Source organism: Mustelus asterias, chromosome 2 (assembly GCF_964213995.1).
Source record: "Mustelus asterias chromosome 2, sMusAst1.hap1.1, whole genome shotgun sequence".
Taxonomy (NCBI): domain Eukaryota; kingdom Metazoa; phylum Chordata; class Chondrichthyes; order Carcharhiniformes; family Triakidae; genus Mustelus; species Mustelus asterias.
The window spans coordinates 23,993,097-24,017,050 of NC_135802.1; the positions used below are offsets into that span (position 1 = coordinate 23,993,097).

At 39.8% G+C, this 23,954-nt stretch overlaps 1 protein-coding gene across 4 annotated transcripts in view; it reads left to right on the forward strand.

Moving 5' to 3' along the window:
- The window catches only part of ube3c (ubiquitin protein ligase E3C), a 150,483-nt gene that overhangs the window by 53,713 nt on the left and 72,816 nt on the right, over nt 1-23,954 (forward strand). For all 4 annotated transcript variants that reach the window (XM_078232394.1, XM_078232384.1, XM_078232401.1 and 1 more), the window contains 5 exons: nt 2,173-2,259; nt 9,795-9,955; nt 11,331-11,563; nt 19,191-19,295; nt 22,066-22,153. In XM_078232394.1, the coding sequence (XP_078088520.1) occupies nt 2,173-2,259; nt 9,795-9,955; nt 11,331-11,563; nt 19,191-19,295; nt 22,066-22,153 (674 nt within the window). The remainder of the gene's footprint in view (nt 1-2,172; nt 2,260-9,794; nt 9,956-11,330; nt 11,564-19,190; nt 19,296-22,065; nt 22,154-23,954) is intronic.

Below are 23,954 nucleotides of genomic sequence, written 5' to 3' on the forward strand. Positions count from 1 at the left end.
TGTATAAGGAGTATAGTAGGGGGCTGAGAACACAGCCTTGTGGGGCACCGGTGTTGAGGATGATCCCGTACAAGGTGTTGTTGCCTATCCTTACTGATTATGGTCTGTGGCTTAGGAAGTTCAGGATCCAGTCGCAGAGGGAGGTGCCGAGGCACAGGCCACGGAGTTTGGAGATGAGTTTCGTGGGAATAATAGTGTTGAAGACTGAGCTGTAGTCAATAAATAGGAGTCTGATATAAGTAGGAGTCTGGTTGAAATCCAAGAAGAAAACGACATTGACACCGCTCGTGAAACTTCAGTATGTGGATGACATCACCATTTTGGCTCTCAGAAGGGAATCTCCAAGCCATGCTTGATACCTTCTTGGAAGCATACTGAAGAATTGGTCTCGCCCTCAACTTCAAGAAGACTCAAGTTGTTTACCAACCCAGTCCAGGGCAAGATTCAGTCTCTCCCTCCAAGAGCAGTACCATCACCGCTGTCTGAGACGCAATATCTGCAACAGTTGGGAAGACAGGCATACTAACATCAGCGTCCTTGAAGGAGCTAAGAGGCCATGATAATCTGAAACCAACTCTGTTCGACTGGCCACATACTTCGGATGTCAGAGTGTCGACTACCAAAGAAAATCTTTGCCCAGCTCAAGGAAGGCCGCTGAGGAAGAAGAGGACAAAGGAAGCTTTTCAAGGACACCCTGAAGGATTGGGGGCAGCAGGGTGGCACAGTGGTTAGCACTGCTGCCTCACAGCGCCAGGGACTCGGGTTTGATTCCCAGCTTGGGTCACTGACTATGTGGAGTTTGTACATTCTCCCTGTGTCTGCGTGGGTTTCCTCCGGGTGCTCCGGTTTCCTCCCACAGTCGAAAGATGTGTGGGTTAGGTGGGTTGGCCATGCCAAATTGCCCCTTAGTGTCAGGGGGACTAGCTAGGTAAATGCATGGGGTTATGGGGGTAGGGCCAGGGTAGGGTGGGCTTGTGGTCGGTGCAGACTCGATGGGCCGAATGAACTCCTGCACTGTAAGATTCTATGATTACCTCGAAATGCCACAAAGATGTCAATGTCTGGGAGACCCTTGCTCAGAAGAGACTTACTTGGAGGAACCTCCTGATTGAAGGGACACAATTCTTAGAAGGCACATTCTGAGAAAGCAGTATCAGTGATCTGGAGTCAATGGACTGAACCCACCTCATGGAAATACTTGCCAAGTGTGCAGTCAGTGATATGGCTCCAGGACCGGGTACGCAAAGACCCACCGAATCCATGACCAACGACACAGAGTTTCTTTGGTGGACAATGATATTTGTTAGCGAGTGATCATCGAAGAAAATGCTGATTTACAAGTGGTTTTTTTTTTTGAAAAATTGAATTAGATTCCATATAAGAAACAGGGATTTCATTAATCCTCAATGCAATGATTGCTTTTATTAATCTCTTTGTGCACTAATTTATTCTTTATGAATCAATTTGAGAAATTCCTGCAAAGATTGGACTGTTTATAGGTAAGTTATTGAAGCCTTAAAGAAAAATCTTTTTTCCACATTTCACTTAAGCCACCTGTGTTCCAAAGAAGTTTGTACTTTGCCAGCTGATTTTTAAAAGAAAGTTGCTTTCATTGGAGGAAAGGAAAGATTGAAATATTCAAGTGCAAACTGTGGTGAATCTTCCAAGACATTGATCAAGGAAATTTGTTGTTGCTGGCTAATAAAAATAGTGAGAGGAGCAAAATGAGGAAGTACTGAAATTTGTTATCTGAAATGTATGTTTTGGTTACAATGTGATAATGATGCATTTACAAAATGAAATTATAATTGGATGGTTAGGGAAGTCAAGAGGGTTTAAAGAAAACCATGCCATTCATTTCCTTGGGATGTGCCAAAGTGCTTCACAGTTGCTGAATTATTAAAGCTTGTGCTCTTGCATACCCCTCATGAAATTCCAAAGTTTAAATTCAATGCAACAAATACTTGCCAAATTTTATTTTTATTTGTTTTGATCCATTGTAGATTGTGTATTTGAACATTGTACTTTTATTGCCAGAACAATGATTTGCTGTTATCAGCCATTGCGTATTGCAAAGTAGCGTGTTGATAGTGTGCTTGTAAAAAAGGTTTTTAAATTTAGTCATTAAAAAAAAAATTATATGTTTCTTAAAATGTTTTTGGTTGCTTCCAGGCTTTTGTATAGTTTGGCTTTCAATGCAAGATTCATGCGACATCTTTGGAATTTGATCACGTCTGTAACAACCAAAATGATCACAGGGTAAGAACATTAGATATGCAGGTGCTGCTCTCTACATTGTTAAACATTTGCTGTTTATCAGTCATACTGATCAATTATCAGTTACGTCGCACAAGATTAACATGCATTTCTTATTTTGAGAATAGAATGGTTATGAGACTAAATGTATGGCAGTAAACAGTGGAAAACATTTACATTTTAAAATTAAAATTTTATTTATTAGTCACAAGTGTTGTGGGAAAAATCCACCAGTAGTCAGACTTCGAGATTCAGAAAATACGATTTATTAAACGGAGCTCCGTGGAGAAAAGCGCTATGTTCATAGAACACTTTTTTCAATTGTATACCGGGAGCGGTTCAATTTTATACCCTTTACAAAATGGGTAGACCGGTGATTCGAAGATTATCACATTTACAAGTATTTAACATTTCACGAATGGGTACATTTCCCCATATTTACAAGAATACAAACAGGTATAGACATTTAGCATTTTATGAATGGGTCTATCAATGGCTAGTTTCGTCTTGTGCGGGTGCTAATCGGTTCCCTCGCATTCATATTTCCCGCCTTCCTCTAGCATTAATCTAAGCTCTTTGTTTAGGGGTTTCCTTATCTTAAAGATGTTTCGACCCTTGGCTTTGGCTTCCTGAGGTGTTTGTTTGCTATGAATCACTGTCTGTACTTTGTAAGTGGTTTGTCTGTCAGGATTCTGGCTTGACGTTATTTCTGAAAAGCGGGAGCCTGTGGCTGTTTTTCTGGCTTCTTTCCCAGTTAACCCTGTGTGTGCCAGGCAGCCATTTCAGAGTGTGCTTTCTTGTGCTGCCATTTTAAAGTGTGCCCCCCTTGTATTTTCCCCTTACACAAGTAAGGCCTACATTAACACTGCAATGAAGTCACTGTGAAATTCCCCTAGTTGCCACACTCTGGTGCCTGTTCGGGTCAATGCACCCTAACCAGCATGTCTTTCAGAATGTGGGAGGAGACCGGAGGAAACCCACGCAGACACGGGGAGAACATGCAAACTCACACAGACAGTGACCCAAGCCGGGAATCGAACCCGGGTCCCTGGCGCTGTGAAGCAGCAGTGCTAACCACTGTGTTACCATGCCGAAAACTATTTCAAAATTTCCAACCAAAAAAACACAAGAAGAAATATCATTCCATGGCTTAAAACCGGAAAGTTAAGGATTGTATTGGATTAAAAGAAGAGGCTTATAATGTTGCATTGAAGGATAAGAGACTTTTAGAACTGAACAAGTTATGACAAAAAAATTGATGTTAGAATGAGAATAAACTAGCTAAGAATATAAAAAAACAAATTTAACAGCTTTTGCAAGTATATGGCAATGAGACTAACTAGTTATGTAAATGTTGGTCCTTCAGCGGCAGAAGAGAGATTCTTGCAATGAATGAGGAAATAGCAGAGGTATTGAATAAAAATCTAGACTGTTTTCACTGTGGAAGATGAAACAATGCATATCTAGAGGTTAATAAGGGTGAAGAGCTCAAGGTAATAAGATCAGCAATAATGGGGAAACTTAAGGTTCTATAAACAGGCAAATCTCCAGGACCTCATGACCTACATCCAAAGGCTCTGAAGGAGATAACTGCAGAGATAGTGCATGCACTAAATCATAAAATTAATCATGCAATTGTTCGAGGAAAGGGGCAATTTGGCCATTTGTGTCTGTGCTGGGCCTTCTGCAGGAGCAATTCACCTAGTGCCACTCACCTACCATTTCCATGTAGCCCTGCACATTTTTCTTTTTCAGATAATGGTCAAATATCCATTCGAATGCCTCAATTGAACCTCTTCCATAACACTGCATTCCAGATCCTAACCACTTGTTGCACAGTTTTTCCCTCTCGTGTCGTCATTGCTTCTTTTGCCAAGTCTGGGGCCTCTGATCGCGATCCTCCCACCAACGGGGAAGGTTTTTCCCTATCTTCTCTGTCCAGACTCATTGTGATTTTGAATATCTGGATCAAATCTCCTCTCAACCATCTCCTCTTCAAGGAGAATAGCCTGTGCTTTTCCAATCTATCTACTTAACTGTATTTCTTCATTCCTGGCGTTTTCTCTGCACCCTCTCTCATGCCTCCCTAAAGTGCGGTACCCAGATGGCGCCGGAGCAAGACGGCGACTTGCAAACTCTGCCCAGCACACCTTCTAATTCTATCTTTTACTCGTTCTATGCTTCTAAAACTTTATTCTAACTCTTTCTCTACATCCTAGCTACGACTGTAACACTACATTCTGCACTCTCTCCTTCCCTATGTACGGTATGCTTTGTTATCGAGCAAGACACAATACTTTTCACTGTATACTAATATATGTGACAGTAATAAATCAAATCAGGACTGAACACAATATTAGAATTGAAGATGAACTGTAACTTACTTTGTACTCACTGCCCCTATTTATAAAGCCAAGAATAATGTATGTTTTGTTAACTGCTCTCTCAGCCTGTCCTTTGACCGTACATTTTTACACAAAGTCACTCGGGCCCTTCTGCTCCTGAACCCCTTTTAGAATTGTATCTTTTATTTTATTGGGCCTGAGTTTCTACCAGAATGAATCACTGCATTACATTTGGTCTGTCACTTCTCCGCCGTTTCCACCAATTTGTCTATGTCCTTTTGAAGTTCTATGCTATACTCAATTTACAATGTTTTAGAGTTTCACGTTGCCTGCAAATTTTAACCTGTGTACTGTGCATATCAGGAAGAGCAGGTTCCTAATACCAAACCCTAGGGAACTTCTTATAAACTTTTCTCCCAGTCCTAAAAAAACCCAATCCTTTACCACTATTCTTTATTTCACTCGGCTAATTTTGTATCCATGTTACTGCAGTCCCTTTTATTCCTTGCGCAATAACTTTGCTCACAAGTCTGTTGTGTGGCACTTTATCAAAGGTCTTCTGGAAGTCCATGTACACTAGATCTGCATTACTGTCATCAACCCTTACTGTTACCTCATTTAAAAGCTCAAGCAGTTTAGTTAAACATGATTTTCCTTTAAGAAATGGTCATTAACACTTGTGGCTATTAATTTTGTCCTGGGTTATCATCAAAAGCTTTTAGAAATGTTAAACTGGCTTACCTGTAGTTGCTTGGAATTTTTGAACATTTGCAGTTCTCCAGATCTCTGGATCTGAAGAATTACAAATGAGTCTGGGGAAAATAATGACCAGTGGCCCCACACTTAGTTCCCTCAATATTCCTGAATGCATCACACCGATGCTGGTGTCTTACCAACTTTAAGTATAGACAGTCTAACCAATGCCATCTCCATATTTTAAATTCTTCTCGTGAGTGAATTAACACCTTTTTCACCATGGCCTGCATTACATCACCTTCCTTGATGCAAAGTATTCATTTAATATCTCAGTTGTGCCCGCTGCCGAAATGTGTAAATCCTTTTTTTTTTGGGTCCCTAATTTTTCCGACTCCTACCTCTTTTTAAATTATTTATATGCTGAGACTTTTGCATTCTCTCTTATGTTAGCTGTTGATCTGTTTTTATACTCTTTGCTTCTCTCATTTGCTTTTTCATTTTACCTCTGAACTTTTTCTATCAGCCAGGTTCTCGATTGTATTATGCATCTAATATGTCTTGAGTATACGTGATTTGATTTCTTATTGTCACATGTATTAACATAGTGAAAAGTATTGTTTCTTGCGAGCTATACAGACAAAGCATACCGTTCATAGAGAAGGAAAGGAGAGAGTACAGAATGTGGTGTTACAGTCATAGCTAGGATGTAGAGAAAGATCAACTTAATGAAAGATAGGTCCATTCAAAAGCCTGATGGCAGCAGAGTCGTAGCTGACATGCCAAATTTCCTTAGTCTTATGAGAAAGTAGAGTTGTTGGTGGGCTTTCTTAACTACAGTGTCGGCATGGGGGGACCAGGACAGGTTGTTGGTGATCTGGACACCTAAAAACTTGAAGCTTTCGACCCTTTCTACTTTGTCCCCGTTGATGCAGACAGGAGCATGTTCTTTCTCCTTTACGCTTCCTGAAGTCGATGACCATCTCCTTCGTTTTGTTGACATTGAGGGGAAGAGAGTATTGTCGCTGCACAAGTTCACTAGATTCTCTCTCTCATTCCCGTACTCTGTCTCGTCATTGTTTGAGAACCGACCCACTACGGTGGTATCATTGGCAAACTTGAAAATTGAATTGGAGGGGAATTTGACCACACAGTCATAGGTGTATAAGGAGTATAGTAGGGGGCTGAGAACACAGCCTTGTGGGGCACCGGTGTTGAGGATGATCGTGGAGGAGGTGTTGTTGCCTATCGTTACTGATTGTGGTCTATGAGTTAGAAAATTCAGGATCCAGTTGCAGAGGGAGGAGCCGAGGCCCAGGCCATGGAGTTTTCTACTTTTCTACTTCATAATCTATATACCTTTCATCATTCAGATAGCTTTACATTTGTTTGCTCTATCTTTCCTCTTTGTGGGAATATACCTTGACTGTAGTTGAATTATCTCTCCTCTTTAAAGGTTATCTGTTGTTCAATTACAATTTTGCCTGCTAACCTTTGATTCCAATTTATCTGGCCCATGTCCATTATTGCCCTATTGAAGTTGGCTACCGCCACCCACCCCCCACCCCCAAGTTGATTTTCCTTGCTCGTTTCCACAGCCAACCTAAACCTTATGATAGATTGATCATGTGCCCTAAATGCTCCCCTGCTGACGCATGATTTACTTGGCTCATCACACTCTCCAGAGCCAGGTCCAGCAGCGCCTCATTTCTCCTTGGATTGTAGACATGCTCCTGTCGGAAATTCTCCCAACACACTTTCAGAACTCTTGCTCTCTCTCTCCTTTACACTACTGATATCCTAGTCTATATTCAGACAATTAAAGCTTCCCGTTATAACTACTCTTTAATTCTTGCACTTGTCTGTAATTTCCTATCAAATTAGTTTTTCTGCATCTTTCCGTTGCTGGCCTATAGACTAAATCAAACAACTTAAATGCAGCTTTTTTGTTCCTTCGCTGCAGCCAAGTAGCATCTGTCCATGACCGTCAGGGATACTCACTCTCTCTTTTTCTCTCTCTCTCTCTCTCCCCCCCTCTTTCTCTCTCTCTCTCTCTCCCCCCCTCTTTCTCTCTCTCTCTCCCCCTCTTTCTCTCTCTCTCTCTCCCCCTCTTTCTCTCTCTCTCTCTCCCCCTCTTTCTCTCTCTCTCCCCCTCTTTCTCTCTCTCTCTCTCCCCCTCTTTCTCTCTCTCTTTCTCTCTCTCTCTCCCCTCTTTCTCTCTCTCTCTCTCCCCCCTCTTTCTCTCTCTCTCCCCCTCTTTCTCTCTCTCCCCCCTCTCTTTCTCTCTCTCTCTCCCCCTCTTTCTCTCTCTCTCTCCCCCTCTTTCTCTCTCTCTCTCCCCCTCTTTCTCTCTCTCTCTCTCCCCCTCTTTCTCTCTCTCTCTCCCCCTCTTTCTCTCTCTCTCTCCCCCTCTTTCTCTCTCTCTCTTTCTCTCTCTCTCTCCCCCTCTTTCTCTCTCTCTCTCTCTCCCCCTCTTTCTCTCTCTCTTTCTCTCTCTCTCTCCCCTCTTTCTCTCTCTCTCTCTCTCCCCCCTCTTTCTCTCTCTCTCCCCCTCTTTCTCTCTCTCCCCCCTCTTTTTCTCTCTCTCTCTCCCCCTCTTTCTCTCTCTCTCTCCCCCTCTTTCTCTCTCTCTCTCCCCCTCTTTCTCTCTCTCTCTCCCCCTCTTTCTCTCTCTCTCTCTCCCCCTCTTTCTCTCTCTCTCTCCCCCTCTTTCTCTCTCTCTCTCTCTCCCCCTCTTTCTCTCTCTCTCTCCCCCTCTTTCTCTCTCTCTCTCCCCCCTCTTTCTCTCTCTCTCCCCCTCTTTCTCTCCCCCCTCTTTTTCTCTGTCTCTCTCCCCCTCTTTCTCTCTCTCTCCCCCTCTTTCTCTCTCTCTCCTCTTTTTCTCTCTCTCTCTCTCTCTCTCCCCCTCTCTCCCCCTCTTTCTCTCTCTCTCTCCCCCTCTTTCTCTCTCTCTCTCTCTCTCCCCTCTTTCTCTCTCTCCCCCCCCCCCCCCCCTCTCAAGCTCTACAGTGTTTTCCCCAGTCAGTACTGCTAACTGTTTCTCACTTCTTTGCTTTGCTCTGTTTTGTGAACAGCCTCTGTCCAGAAATTTTGAATACCCCGTCTTCTCCTTTTGTGAGCCAGGCCTCCATTATCACCACAATATCATTGCTATCTCACCTTGAACTCTCCATTCTTTGCATCATTCCTCTCATTTACAAAGATGCACTGTAACCCAAATTAAAATTTTATTACTTTCGCTCATATGCTAAACGTACCTAATATTTTACTGTTTCCTATTCTAGTGCTATGTCTCTCTCTCAATATTCTGTGCACTTTGGTATTCCCTTTCATAAGGGAAATAGTGAGGTGCAGACTTTGACCTCTGGAATTTAATGTCATCCAAATATGATCTCAAGTTGCATGAAATTTGTCATCTCTTGCCATATTTGTGAAGCAACGGTTCTGTAAACCTGAATGGCAATGATTCACAAAGCTGTTCAGTTTTTTGGTCTGGATTGAAATTCATCTGGAATTGATCGGACTTTAATACATTCTCATCACTTAAAACTTGGGAGAAAAATGATTCTCTGAAATGCTAAATCATTGCTAACCATTTTAGGGATTCTTATTAAATCATCCACTCGTTGCCTTGGCATGCTCCCAGATTACCACATCTTCTGTTAATGGGAGCTCTGCCCTATTAATTAACATGTAATTTTATTCATTAAAAAATTCTCTGTCAAGTCTTCTGAATTGTATGGCACTGTGGATAAATTTAACTTGTAACCATTCTTTTTGATTGCTGTACATTCTGCCAAAGTTTGTGTCACCAGCCAGCTAGCTCTTTAGCTCTGTGTGCTTCATTTTATCAAGTTTATTTTAGGGATAGACACAAAAATGGGAGGGACTGTTTTCTCAGTGTTTTATAATCAGGTTATTGGCATAATTATTGCTTTCTCTAACAGAATGTGAGTGGATTTCAATATGTATAAGGTACTTAATGGAATTTTTATACTGGGAATGTTTGTGTAAATGGCTGACTTGGCTGAACGATAATTAAATGCCTATTCTGTGGTGTTTCCATATTAGAAGAATTTGAACAAGAATGTTTGGTCAAAACAACTCAAAACTGAAGGAACAAATCTGAGGAGAGAGGTCACATAACACATCTTTGTTGTTGGAAGCCACCTTGAAGAGGTTGAATCTGTATTGATTCCCCACACAATCTCCCCCCCACCCCCAAGCCCACATTTGCATAATCTTCCATTTTAATGAGTATAAAATTCAGCCATCAGTCTTTGGTAGAAATTCTGAAAACACATTTTCTTGGGCACAAAAGTAGTTTGTGTGCCTCACTCTGACCTGTTTATATTTGGTCAAATTATGGGAGATTTATCGCTGAAGTATCATCCACCATTTATTTGATGCAGGTTTATATAAATTGCATGTAAAATACTGAAAAGCGTTTGGCTATTTACTGAAATTACACTATTAATGCTATGTTTCTGTGCATCTAAGGTCTATGGTGTCATTGCTTCAGCTGATATCACGAGGATCTCCAATGTCACTTGAGGACTCGCATCGGATCATACCTCTCTTTTACCTCTTCAGTTCCCTCTTCAGCCATTCTCTTATTTCAGTACATGACAATGAATTCTTTGGAGAACAGACTCAAGGAGGTAACCTCTATAATTGCTGCTTTTTTGTGTTGGATACTCCATGTCTGCTACTTCAGTGCTGAACTGCTATACAAAATATTTTCACAAGTACATTGATATGAACAGATTTTTTTTAGATTAACTTCATAACTACACTGTTTCTTCCTCGTTATTGGTGTCAATTCTGGTGAATATTTGGGAGACACTGAAGCCAATGTTATTTTTAAAAAAAATTAATTAATGGGATGTGGGCATAGTTGGCCAGACCAGCATTTATTGTCCATCCTTAGCTGCCCTTCAGAAGGTGATGGTGAGCTGTCTTCTTGCACTGCTGCTAGTGTTTAATTAAGATCCTTTTAAGATTAAACTGGGGAGTGAACTTCAAACTGTCCCTGGTGGTGGCTGCTGTCAAAGGTGCCTTGGTGAATTGCTGCAATGTATTGCATAGATGGTATGCACACTGCATTGCTGGTTGAGGGTATATATGTTTAAGGAGGTGGATAGAGTGCTAATGACGTGGGCTGCTCTGTCCTGGGTGCTATCAAGCTGCTTGTGTTGTTGGAGCTGCACTCATCCAGGCAACTGGGGAGAATATTCCATCACACATCTAACTTGTGCCTTGTAGATGGTGGACAGAGTTTGTAGAATTGAGGTAGGTTACTCGCTGCAGAATGTCCTGCCTCTGACTTGAGCTCCAAGAAACAGTATTTATATGGCTGGCCCAATTAGGTTTTTGGTCAGTGATGGATTTCCACCACCCTCCCCTCCAGAATCCTGATAGTTGATTCATTGATGGTAATACTTGATGGTGAAGCAATTGAATGTCAGGCGGAGATGGTTAGTTTCTCTTGTTGGACATGGTCCACATCTTATGTGCCATTTATCAGGCCAAGGCCTTTTGCCTAGGTCTTACTGCATGAGGGCACAGAGTGCTATGCTATCTGAGGAGCTGCAATTGGTACTGAAGATTGCACAGGCATCAGTGAGGATCCCTACTCTTGACCTTAGACAACAGCTAATGATGTTTGGGTGTACGTCACTACACCGAAGGGCTCCTCAGTCCTGGGCCTGAGATGCTGGACCTTCAACAATCATAATCATCATCTTTTGTGCTAGATATGACTCCAATCTGTTTTCTCCCTGGAGAGTTTTCGGAGAGCTTTCCTTCCGAATCCCAATTACTTCAGTTTGTCAGGGCTCCCTGATGCTACACGCCGTCAAATCAGGAAAGCGATTTTTCAGGTTATACAAATTGAATTGAATAATTCTGAAAGGAATAAAAAGTGAGAAATATCTGCAGGCAGTTGTCCTAAAAACGTAATTTGAAGTAGGCTTGTTTGCTGAAATCAAAAATGTAGGGATGCTTCACCGTAATTCTGCATTTCTGTCGTCTTAGGTGTGGGTCAGCAACCGCCAACAATGATGCCGTTCACTTTAAGAGAGTTAGTGACGTTATCCCGTTGTCTTCGGGATGCTTGCCTTGGCATAATTCATCTGGCATATCCAGAAACCAAGCCAGAAGTTCGGGAGGAGTACATGGTAGCGTTTAAGAGTATTGGTGTCCGAACCAATACAGAAATGCAACAACGGATAGAATCTGAAAGAAAAAGATGGATTCAGCTTTTTAAGGTAGGGTGTGTTGGGGAGTAGAAATTCATAAACCATACTTCCTACCTGTTTAAATCGCAGTTTTCAGTTTATTCTCAGTCGAATATTAAACCCAACAAATAATTTGAAATTAGCGTTAAAGGGTTTTATTTTGTCTCCGAATGGACTCCTCATGAAATTATTTACTGACGGTACAACTGTTAATATGCTGCACCATTGAATGCTGGTTCTTTACAGTCTCTAATCTGTTGGTATTGTGTCCAAGAGCAAAGTGTCTTCATTCCGAAAGGTGGGGGGGGGGGGGGAAACATAGAAATTGGAAGCAGGCGTAGGCCATTCGGCCCTTCGAGCCTGCTGCGCCATTCATTTTGATCATGGCTGATCATCGAGTTCAATATTGATGAAATTGAAAGGGTGATCTGACTTTTGTTTCTAATTTATATCCTGTGCTAACCAATTACAGAGCAAGATTGGCTGAAGGTGGGAAGTCCCTAATTAAGAAATGAAATATGTTTGTGTGAGATACAGACTTAAACTTTAGGAACAGGTGTTGTCCACTTGCCTATTATGTAATTTGAGTAGATCATGGATACTCTGCATCTTAACTCCATTTACCCACCTTTGTTCCATAAATAGTAATCAACTTTTGAATTGACCCTGAGTGCTATTATTGCATCCATGGTGCATGCATGTTATAGTCGGTGGCACTGAACAATTCTATTTTACTGCCGCAAAATACAATCTATTGAGATTTTATGTTTTGATTTGGAGATTAGAACATGATGGAATATTTAACTATTCATAGTTTGTTTTTCCACCGCTCTATTGGTGCATTCATCAGGTATCGTTATGAAATTGCGTATCACATCCAACCTGTTCAGAAATTCTACACAGTGGTTTATTGACAGCCTGGAGATCAAAAGCTGTGTTCATATTGTAAATTTTAAATTATTTTTTGCACATGTTAAAGAACATTTCTTTTGTGCAATTAACCTTTGTTGGAATAATCTGTTTTCTGTAATATTCATATGATTTTGTGCACTATAGGATAAATCTTCATGATACATAAAAAGTGATAAAATTTAAGCTTCCTACATTTAAACTAAATGTATGAGACTTTAAAATTGAAGAACCTAATTTGAGATTAGGCTTTCTAAAATGTGCATCCACTTGGTGTAGATGAAATAATAATTTAACAGTTGCTTTGCACACAGTCAGACCTCACAAACCACAATGAATGCCTAAATAATCAGTTTTTGGTAGTGGTTATCAAGATAGGAATGTTGGTTACGATATCCCTGAGTTGCTTCAACTCGTCCCTTGGAATCTTTAATTTCCATCAGTCAACAAATCCTTGGTTTGATATATCACCTGGAGAATGACATCTTTGCCAATGTATCGCTTCCTCCGTAGTACACATGTCAACACAGACTGTGTGTTCAAGTTCTGAAATAATATCTATTAATCTTTGCTTCCTTTAAATTAAATTACATTAATATATTTTGATTTTGGGATAAAACCACATATTAGAGTCACAGAGCCATACAGCACGGAAACAGGCCCTTCAGCCCAACCAGTCCATGCCACTCATCGTGCCCTCCTAGCTAGTCCCAAATGCCCACGTTTAGCTCATATCCTCTAATCCTTTCCCATCCATGTACCTATCCAAATACTTTTTAAATGTTGCTATTATACCCGCCTCAATCACTTTCTCTGGCAGCTTATTCCATCGATGCACCACCCTGTTTTTATTCTGCTCATTGTCATAGTTGTTTATGAATGGCAATTTTAAAATTCCTTTTACTTTATATACAAAACACGTTCGCAGCCGTGTTAAATTTGTTGTGATACAAGGAAACAAAAAGGTAGGAAAGAGAAAACCACCACCAAAGCAGATATTGACAACAACCTGTGGAGGAGGCGTGGAACTGACCATGCCCCAACCCAAAGAGCTGAAGTGAGGAGAGAGAGTCTGAAATACAGAAGAACTGAAGTTTGAAGAGAGGGAAAATCTAAAATTGAAATGTTTTAAATATATTATTGGTTTGGCTAATGCTACGCACTAAAGGGCTAGAAATTTTGATATCAGTTCTTAGTTACAGGGCATTGCTCTTGAACCAAAGGGTGGGTCAGGTGAAAACAGATTTTCAGCTGCTACCTGTGGTCTTCACTCGCTTCACTGATGCTGTTTCTGGAATGTTGAGACCAGACAGAATCATTTACCCAGACATGCTTCCAGCGTGTTCCTTTTCAGATTTCCTCTCAATTTTAATGCCAGCAATGCAATATGTAAAGTGTAAACTGGAATGAGACAGGTCTGTGATAGATCCAGTCTGTGGCCATTTGCACAGAATCCCCATTCAAATGTTTTGAGCCACCTCTTTCATCCTGAACCCATTGATGCAGGCAAAATATTGTACAAAACAAACAAATATATAATGACAGAAACATCCTCGGGCATGCCACCCTTCATATAGAAGAATTTCCTGTGTATCTTTATTCTGGATGGCAGTTGCGTTTATTTTGATGACGGTTGTGTTTGTGATAGCTGCAAATCAGGTCATTGTACCTGAGCATCCACTCTTGCCAATGGCTGGATGACTTACTTGCTTTGCTCTTCCAAAACTAACCAGTATTTCCATGGAGGGTTTAAGTTGTAAGGACCCTTGAACACCAAGGAAGCCTCTCTGCTTTGTTACAGATTCTTTTTTGATATTCATTACTGATGAAATACACTTGTCTAAAGTAAATTCAAGAAAAATGATAAGAAAAGTCGCATTAATGAAGGAAGAGGCCTTGAGAGGAAGATTACAATTGATCAAATCCATTGGATTAGGTTGGTCAGTGGATAATATCAGTTAGAACATCAGTGATATCTAGGATAACGTCCCTGGCAGTGTGGACTGATGTGAATACATCATTACCATTGATATTACGCATATGGCGGTGGCTTTCAGGCTGTTTTGCATTGAACCAAGTTCAAATTTCTCTCTGGGTTAACCTGGCTAACAACTGCGAGATTCAATGTCTTTTTTTTCTTAACACATGCTTGAAGAAGATTAAAATAATGCTTCTCCTCCTGCTCTGGTTGAGACCACGTAACTCAACATAGACCAAGGAACATTGCTGGCCCCTGTGTTTCATTCAACTCAGTGCTTGAACTTGTTGATTCACTGTTTGTCTGAGCTTTTTTTCAACTCCATATAAGAGCTGTGATAGAGTAGATCACAAACAAATTGTGTGGCTTGAGTTGAATGAATCATAGTCGCTGAAGTGAGGTAGCAGAAATACTTTCCTATAAGAAATTGAGCACACCCTGCCTTTTAGATACATGTTCTATCTACAAAACAGAATATGCATTTTATAATCTGAATCCAGATTATAAAGAATTATAGAGAATGTTTCAGTTGGATGAGGATTGTAGGATAATCAGTAATTTAATTCAAGAAAAGATGAGTAGTATATAGTAATAAAAGAAGCAGCCACCTCATTGTTGGATTCTATAATGCTAGCTGTAAATGTTACAATAAATGTGTGACTTTTCATTGGAAAGTGCATTGTAAATGACGTGGAGCAGGAAACAGAAAAGTCATCCAAAGCTGTTCGCTTAAAGTAAGCATAAAGGAAATGCATTTCCCAAATTGAATATTAGATTTATAGTTTTATTTCCCAGTGACCCATAACACACTAATGTTCAGTGCAAGTCATCAACTATCTCTCTCTGATTCCTTTATCACTTCTTTTGTCGGATCAGAACAAAGCTATCTATTTAATTGAAAGAAGTTAATTGAATGAAAATGATCAACTAAGCTTGTATTAATATTGCTAATGGAAGATTCTGCTTGGCCATGTTTGGAAAGAGATGTCATGCTGGAGTTTTGCAGGCACCCATTAATGCCTGCACTTAACCTGATGGGCTAATTAAGGAATGCTTATTCATTCTACAAGTCAGGGATAGCTGCTATTCAAACCAATCAGCTTATTCTTTATAATGTATTGCACTTAAAGAAAGCTGTTAGTGCTGGCAGGGATAGTAACTGATGATGTTTTGATTGAGATGAATATAGTGTTAATATATTAGTAAATTAAAAATTATAATTGGGAAAGCTGGTGAATCATTGGCAAAATAACTTCTTGTTTTTGACTAATTTTAGTCAATTTATTTGTAGTAATTAAGTCAGGGTTCAATTTGAATTACAGCTGCTTCTGAACCTAATGCTGCTTTTTGCTCGGGAACAGGTTGTTCTTTTAAATTTTATAATCAGCTTGGAGATCATTTGGACAGGATCCTGGTACTCGCTGTAAATGTGGATCATTCATGTTGTTTTTGCAGAGATGCTGCAATTCACTTGTTAATTGATGTGGTCAGGGCTTTACAGACAATTTGGGACATTTGTCATTTTTAATAAGGTAATATCCAAATCTGAATCAATTAGCGTATTAGTGCATTATTATTCGTTCCATCCAGATTGAAGTACATCTTTTTTTTAAATATAATTATTCTGACCATAACTAGTCCCTGTTTGGCAAGGTATTTGAGTTACCCTTGAAGGAGTTTTAATACAGTGGTTTGTTCTTTAAGAAGAGTTCACAATTGAAATCCTATTAATTTGTGACAGTACTTTTCAAATATGTCACAAATTATCTTTTTGTTGGAAATAGTCAAAACCAACATAGTTTTTGGAAGTTGAAGCCGACATGCTTTCAAGTTTTTTTTTTCATTTTAGGTTGGATTGATCGAATATAATTTTGTTATAATTTAAGCATTCTATTTGTAGTACATGATAATTAATCACGCAAGATGGTCATGAGTACATGATTGGTTCTGTATTTCAATTTCTGCTCAATGCGAGACTGTTGACCTTACTGGAGAAAGAAAACAAGCACCATGTATTTTTAGTTTATTTTGCAGGCCAATTGATGCGTACATTGGCTGACGGGCACCATCTGAACAACTGGAGCTCATTCAGCATTATGCCAGTAAAACTACTCTCCAGCATGATGCTGCATGCTTGCTTAACCCAAAGGTGGTAGCATATTTTTGATGCATACTGTTTTGGGAATGTCGGTGAATGTTACGCACAGAGATATTTTACCAAAAGTGACTGAACTCCTAAATTAAAAGATTGTGTAATCTTTTAATTGTATCAAGAGGATTGAAATACCTTTCTGTAAACAGCACAATTCTACAATCTATGCACAGCAGGCACTGTGGAGCAATTGTTCCCTAATGACTGTGCTGCAGCTTTATGTAAAAAAAATAGATACTCTAGGAGTGAGTGAGATTCAGTGTGCAGGTTTGGATATTTTTTATCAGCAGTGCTCTAATGAATAAAGTAGTAAAATTCTATGTGGGCTTTTAAAACTCTGTCTGTGCTCATCATTAATTGCTACCATCATAGCTTGAATTTTAAAAAAATCTATTTGTGGGACATGGGTGTTGCTGGCTGGCCAGCATTTATTACCCATCCCTAGTTACCCTCAAAGGTGGTGGTGAGCTGCCTTCTTGAAACACTGAGACTTTGTAGCGAGTGGCTTGCTTGGCCATTTCAGAGGGCAGCTGAGATTCAACCACATTGCTGCAACTCTGGAGTCACATGTAGGCCAGACTAGGTAAGGACGGCAGCTTTCCTTCTCGAAAAACCAGATGGGTTTTTCCGACACTTGACAATGGTTTCATGGTCACCAGTAGATTCTTAATTCCAGATAGTTTTAATTGAATTCAAATTCCACCAGCTGCCATGGCGGGATTCAAACCCGGGTCCCCAGAACATTAGCTGGGTTTTCTGGATTAATAGTCCAGCAATAGTACCACTAGGCCATCGCCTCCCTTTTTTTTTTTGCTGCTTTCCCCGACCCTTGCCCTTGGGGCACAAATCTTGGGGTACAGGTCCACAGAGACCAGGAGGCTTTTGGTACTTTGACAAAGTACCTACTTGTCATACCTGAGGCTCGTGTCGTCTGGCTGTTTGTTCACAAAGTAATGCCTTGTCTTGTCCTCACCCGATTCTCCAGCAGGGGTCACTGGATACTAATCAGCAGTGGGAATTTGTTCTTGGGACGTGGATAATGCTGGCAAGGAAGCATTGATTACCAACAGTCTGTCACCCTGCAAAGGTGATGGGCCGCCTTAAACTATTGAAGCCATTGTGCCGCTGATCTTCCCATGATGATGTTTGGGTTTTGACCGTTACTCTGCTTTTTCCCGCTTCCCATTACAGTTTCAGCTTCAGCTTCTGTGATGTCAGTCTAAAATAAACTGATGCTGCATAATCTGTTAATCAAAATAATCGATGTGTTCAAACTTAGCTGTGCTCTTCAGCAAAATATTTTTGTTTTGTGAGTATGTCATGATCTAACTAAAATGCCTTTTCAGCTGCAGCATCAAAAGGACTTAAAGGCCATGTGGGGTACAAACTGTTCATATTTCGTATTTTTCCAGTTTAACTGTGATGAAAAGAACAAAGAAAGTACAGCACAGGAACAAGCTAACCAGTGACAAGCTAACTTTTTGATTTGTTCATTCGTTCTCTTTTAATGTTGGGGTTCTCAGACAATTAATGCAATACCTCTGATACCCCCTTTTTCTAATAAATTGACACTTCTCCAAGCCTGTGCCGATCATGATTTCCTAACTAAACTCAAAAAAAACCTTCTGCCCTTACTTGGTCTGTATCCCTCTATTCCCTCCCTATTCATGTGCCCATTCAGAGGCCTCTTAAAACTAATCATGCTGGCATGTGCCCTAGAATGCCTTGACAAAAATATCAAGAATAGATCTGACCTTGCGAACATCTAACTAACCTTTCATTTTCTATAATAAGTGACTGATGGATTTACCTTGATTATTGTGTTGAAATTACACTTTAGGAATACTACCCAAGTAATATGAGTGCCATATTGCAATATTTACATTGCAAATCTGTTCATTGAGATGGTGGAGCTTAAAATTGATGTAGGGTAGAAACTGCTATGTACAAAAATGACTTTTAAATTAATTTTGAAAGTTACCTACCCTCATGGGTCACCGGACACATGGATTGATACTAAACAATGCACACATTTGAAAATGTCAAGTTTGGTTTCCGGTCTCCGTAAAATTAGAGATCTAAGCCATAGCAGGTTCAACAATTAACCTCAATATTACTTAACTGGATATGCAGAAAATAATTTTTTTTTTGGTTTTTGGGAAGGATGAGTTTGAATATTTGATGATTAGGAACTGTCTTTGGTTGTGATACTTTGGGCAAGGGGGGAGTGTAAGACATGAACGAAAACCATTTGGGTGAGGTACCAGAAGTGGCTGGTGAGTGTTGAATTATTCCTGGCAAGTCTTTTGTAAAAACTGAGAAAAAAGATAATTGATACTGACAAGTTAGCTTGAAGTGATTTTGTGTACAACATAATCTTGGACTACATTGTATTCACAATCAGCCCTCTCAGCACTCTGGTGTTGTCATGCATTCTTAACTTAATTAATTTGTTCCTTGTAATCAGATTTTACTTTTGTGCACTTCATGATGGAAAACACCAGTCATCTGGAGTAATGAGAATTGTGCAAGTGAAATCAGCGTCAAGTTCCCTGTGCACAAAACAGAATACTGCACAATGCTATTACTTAAGTCATGTGTTTGTTTATTTCACTTAGGTGATCTCCAATTTAGTGAAAATGTTAAAGTCAAGGGACACAAGACGGCAGTTTTGTCCTCCTGATCACTGGCTTTCTGACCAAGTTAATATCCGAGCCGATAAGGTGCGTGTTTTTCATCTGAATGTACAAGAGGTGAAGGGACATCCTGGAATACAATTTGAGATTTCTTGTTAAACAGTTCTTATCCATTACTTCAGAGCATAATTAACAATGTATAATCGAGTGATTTCAACACTATCAGCCTGTTGCTTGAAGGTCAAAGTCCGACATCTGTGACTCACGCTTTCTAGTTCTCTAATGGAAACGGTACCTGGTACTGAGGGCTGCAATTCTTCCCACTTGACTCCAGCTAACCTTACAAACCAATGCTTTGATTGGCAGCCTGGTTTTAGCTGCACATTCAATTGCCATTTACTGAGGAGGGTTCCAGACTTCCACCTGTGTTTCTTAATTTCACTCCTGATAAGTTTGGCTCCAAATTTTAGTCATGATGTGGAAATGCCGGCATTGGACTGGGGTAAACACAGTAAAGAGTCTAACAACACCAGGTTAAAGTCCAAAAGAGAGCAGATTTCCACTCCATCTGACGAAGGAGCAGCGCTCCGAAAGCTAGTGGCGTTTGCTACCAAATAAACCTGTTGGACTTTAACCTGGTGTTGTTAGACTCCTTACTGTCCAAATTTTAGACCATTCTCCCAGTCTTGGATCCAGTTAGCTGAAATATTTTCTCTCTCTCGTACCCTATCTAATTCTCTTAATATCTTCATCAAATCACTCTAACTGTTTGAATCGCAGGATGTACAAGTTTGGCTTGTGTAATCTCTCATAATTTAACCCACGAAGTCCAGCTATCATTCTGGTAAATCTGGTGAGAGTGATTATCCTTGACATTAAGGTAGCGTGTGGCATCAAAGAGCATTGGCATAATTAAAGTCAATGGGAATGAGGAGGAAAATGCTCCACTGGTTGGAGTCGTACACATAGGAAGATAGTTGTGATTGTTGGAAGCAAATAATTTCGGCCTGAGGTCATTGCTTCAGGAGTTCCAGTGGTATTCTAGGCCCAACCAATATCAGGTGCTTGATCAATGACTTTCCCTCCATTATAAAATCAGAAGTGGAATGCTTGTTGATGATTTCAGTATTCAGTAACATTTACAGCTACTTGAGTGTGGAAGCAGTCCATGCCAGCATGTGGCAGGGCCTGGACAAATTTCAGACTTGGGCTGATAAGTGGCAAATGACAATGAACAAGTGCGAGACAATAAGTACCTCCAACAAAAGATAATTTAACCATCTCCACTTGACATTCAACACATTATTGTTGCTGAATCACCGATCATGAACATCCCAGGGTTTAGCATTGTCCAAAAACTTAATGGACTAGCAATATAATAACAGTTTCTACAAGAGCAGGTCAGAGGATGAGAATTCTGCAGCGAGTAACTTAGCTCCTGACTCCCCAAAGTCAGCCACCACAAAATAGGCACAATTCGGAAGTATGGTGGAATACTCTATGGTTTCCAGAAGCGACATGCAGGCATCCACTCTCCGCAAATAAAAGGAATATGTTCAAGCCTTGCACCTTTTTTGAATTGACTGATAGCATAAGGAGCCTATAGTTTCCTGTTGCTTTCTCTATGGCAGCGTTTCAGCCAATCAGAGTCAACTTGCCAACCCATCAGCACCCTTTTCTCCTGCAGCATGAACTGCTGTGATCATTTGAAATTTCGCACTTCTGCATTTGTCCTGATGAGTGTAAGAAGAAAAACTTTGGCAACATGTCTCTTTTTCAGTAATATTAAGTTCTGTACTACCAAGCGACAAACATGACTGGTCTTTTTAAAATCAATGGTTGCTGCTTCTAACCATTTAAAAAAAGTTAATTTTAGTGTCTTACTACCATAGATTCAACGTTAACAGGCTTGTAATTAACTTGATTAGTTCTGTTCTTTTTAAAATGGCTAAGACCATAAGAAATAGGAGCAGGAGTAGGCCATTCAGCCCATTGAGACTGCTCCGCCATTTAATGAGCTCATAACTGATTGGTTGTGATGATCCTCAACTCCACTTTTCTGCTTTATCCCTGTAACCCTTGATTTCCTTACTGATTAAAAACCTGTCTATCTCTGCCTTGAGCATACTTAACGACCCAGCCTCTAAAACCCTCTACGGTAAAGAATTCCACAGATTCGCTACCCTCAGACTGGGAAAGTACTACATCTGTCTTAAATGGGTGACCCTTTACTCTTAGATTATGCCCTCTGCTCTTAGACTTTCCAACTAAGGGAAACAACCTCACAGCATATTTCCCCTGTCAAGTCCCCTGAGAATCCTATAGGTCTAAATAAGGTCACCTCTCATTCTTCTAAACTCCACTCAGCACAGGCCCAATCTACTCAACCTCTCATAAAAATCGTACGATGGTTTAATCCACTTTCTAGTTCTCTCACATGTGGATACTTTCAGTATAATTTCAGGAGCCATGACAATTTCCTCTCTCGGGATCAGGATCCAGCCCTTTTGGCTGTGATGCATTGTTTCCACACGTGTTAGCCACTCAGCTGACCAGAAAAGAATGCTACATAGCGAGATCATACTGTGTAATGTAGGTGGAGGTTGCGCAAGCTAAAAAAATCTTAAAATACACTCAAATTAATGCATTACTTACCTTAATTGCTTTCATTTTGCAGTCACTTCAGTTGTCAATACTGAATTGATTATTTGAAGTGCCATTTTGTTCTTATTAGACAAACTGATTTCTTGAAATGCTGTGAGACATTTAAAACATATCAATTGTGAAGTTATTGTTTCAAAATCCACTGAAGTTGGAAGACTGATGGTTACTTATTGTCAGCATCTCTTACTATTAGGTCACACAGCTCTATGTGCCCTCAGCTAGACATGTCTGGAGGATGCGTCGAATGGGAAGGATAGGACCATTGCAATCAACACTAGATGGTAATTGCTTTTCTTTTACTTACGTTAATTTATGTTGTCAGTATCTCCTTTAAATGAAGAAGTTTATTGCAAAATTCACTGTTTAGTCAATGCAAGCCTGCAGCAAATGCTGTCACTTGTTATCAAAAGGAAATGGTGGAGGTGATTGAGTAGGAAATGGCGCAATTCTTTCTGTACAAAATTGAAAGATGACTGACGTGACTTAATCATGAAGGATGTTGAAATAACTAGGCTGAGGTTAAAGGAAGCAAATGGAGCTGCACAAATGTTTGGTCACTACGGAGCACCAGTGAATAATGCAAATACCTTTCCGAACTTTATATCTAAAATGTAACCCGATGGAAACAACAATAATCAAAGAAAATTGTATTTAACTAGTGCTTTGGTCAGACCATACTTTGATGTACAGTAAAGTCCTGCCATTTGCTGGAGTTACTTTCTTGGGAAGCTTCACAAATATGTTTTATAATGACAGTCAATTATATAGGTTCCGTCCATCCCAAAATTTGATGTGTAAAGAATAAAACACAATGAAAACAATGTTTTTAGTAAATATAAAGAGCCCTGTTGTTTAACAAAAAAAGAAATATAAATTAGTCACATTTACCCTTCTAATGCTCTCCACCAAAATGTGGCTTGTTGGTGGAAGTTCACTTGAAGGTGAGGATGGAGGAATGGGTGAGATGGCTGGTTTAAATGTAGAAGTGGCAGCAGATTTTTTTTTTAAAGTGTTAATTTTGACTTTTGGTTTTAAGTTCTCGGGAAGGAACAATAGCAGTGTCAATCACTCTACAAAAGACAGTGCTTCCTTCCATGTTTGCGTCATAGCCCTGTATTCAGTTCTGACTATTGTGACTCAGACATTAAGCTGTGGAGGCAATGCAAAGAAAAATCATGGAATTGGTCCCTATTCTTAGGAGTTAATTAAGATTTGCAAAACTGCGTACTTCAGCCTCCAAAGTATGTAGTTAAGTGAGGAACTTGTGATTGTTTCTAAGATAGTAAATCTGGAAAATTGTCAGGGCCTAACAGGAAGAAAAGAGTGGGTGGTTAAGGTAGCCGAAGACTAATTTATTGTGCTGCTGAACCACCACTCCTGTTTTTGTAGATCGATATTACTCAAACGGAATTTTATAAACTATTCTTAAAACTACTTCTCTATCTTGGCATCCATAATTTTCTGATTATACCTCTGTGGCACTTTGGAATTTCCTTGTACACTCAAAAACACTGTGTATCAATGCAAGCTATTCTTCACATAGCAAGTGATTGGCATATGGAGGGGCTATGGGAATGGAGTTTAAACCTTTGGAATCATGTAGGAGAGAGTTTAATGCTGTAATAGTGGAGCTGCTGAATTTTGCCTCAATGGATAGGTTGTGGGCCAACAGGGTTTCCTTGCCATACTGATTTTTGTTCTTGCTGAGCAAAAATGTCCAGTTTTGATCTGTCCATTTATTATTATAAAGGCCTTCTGATTAGCCTGATTAAAAATTATATCCCTTTGATTTAAAGATACGCAATTAGTGAAATGTAGATAAGCAAAAAAATTCTTGAATTTAATTGCTTTATAATGGACAAAAATATAGTAAATATTAATATTGCCAAACATGAAATAAAAGCAAATTACTGCAGATGCTGGAATCTGAAACCAAATTATTATTATTTTATTATATTACAATTATTAATATTGCCACATATACCTTCAACCAGTACAAATATAGGGCAAAAAAACTTATTTTAAGATGCTAATTGTGTGCCTAATTGTTCTGCAAAATGTTACTCAGTTTTCCTCAAATTT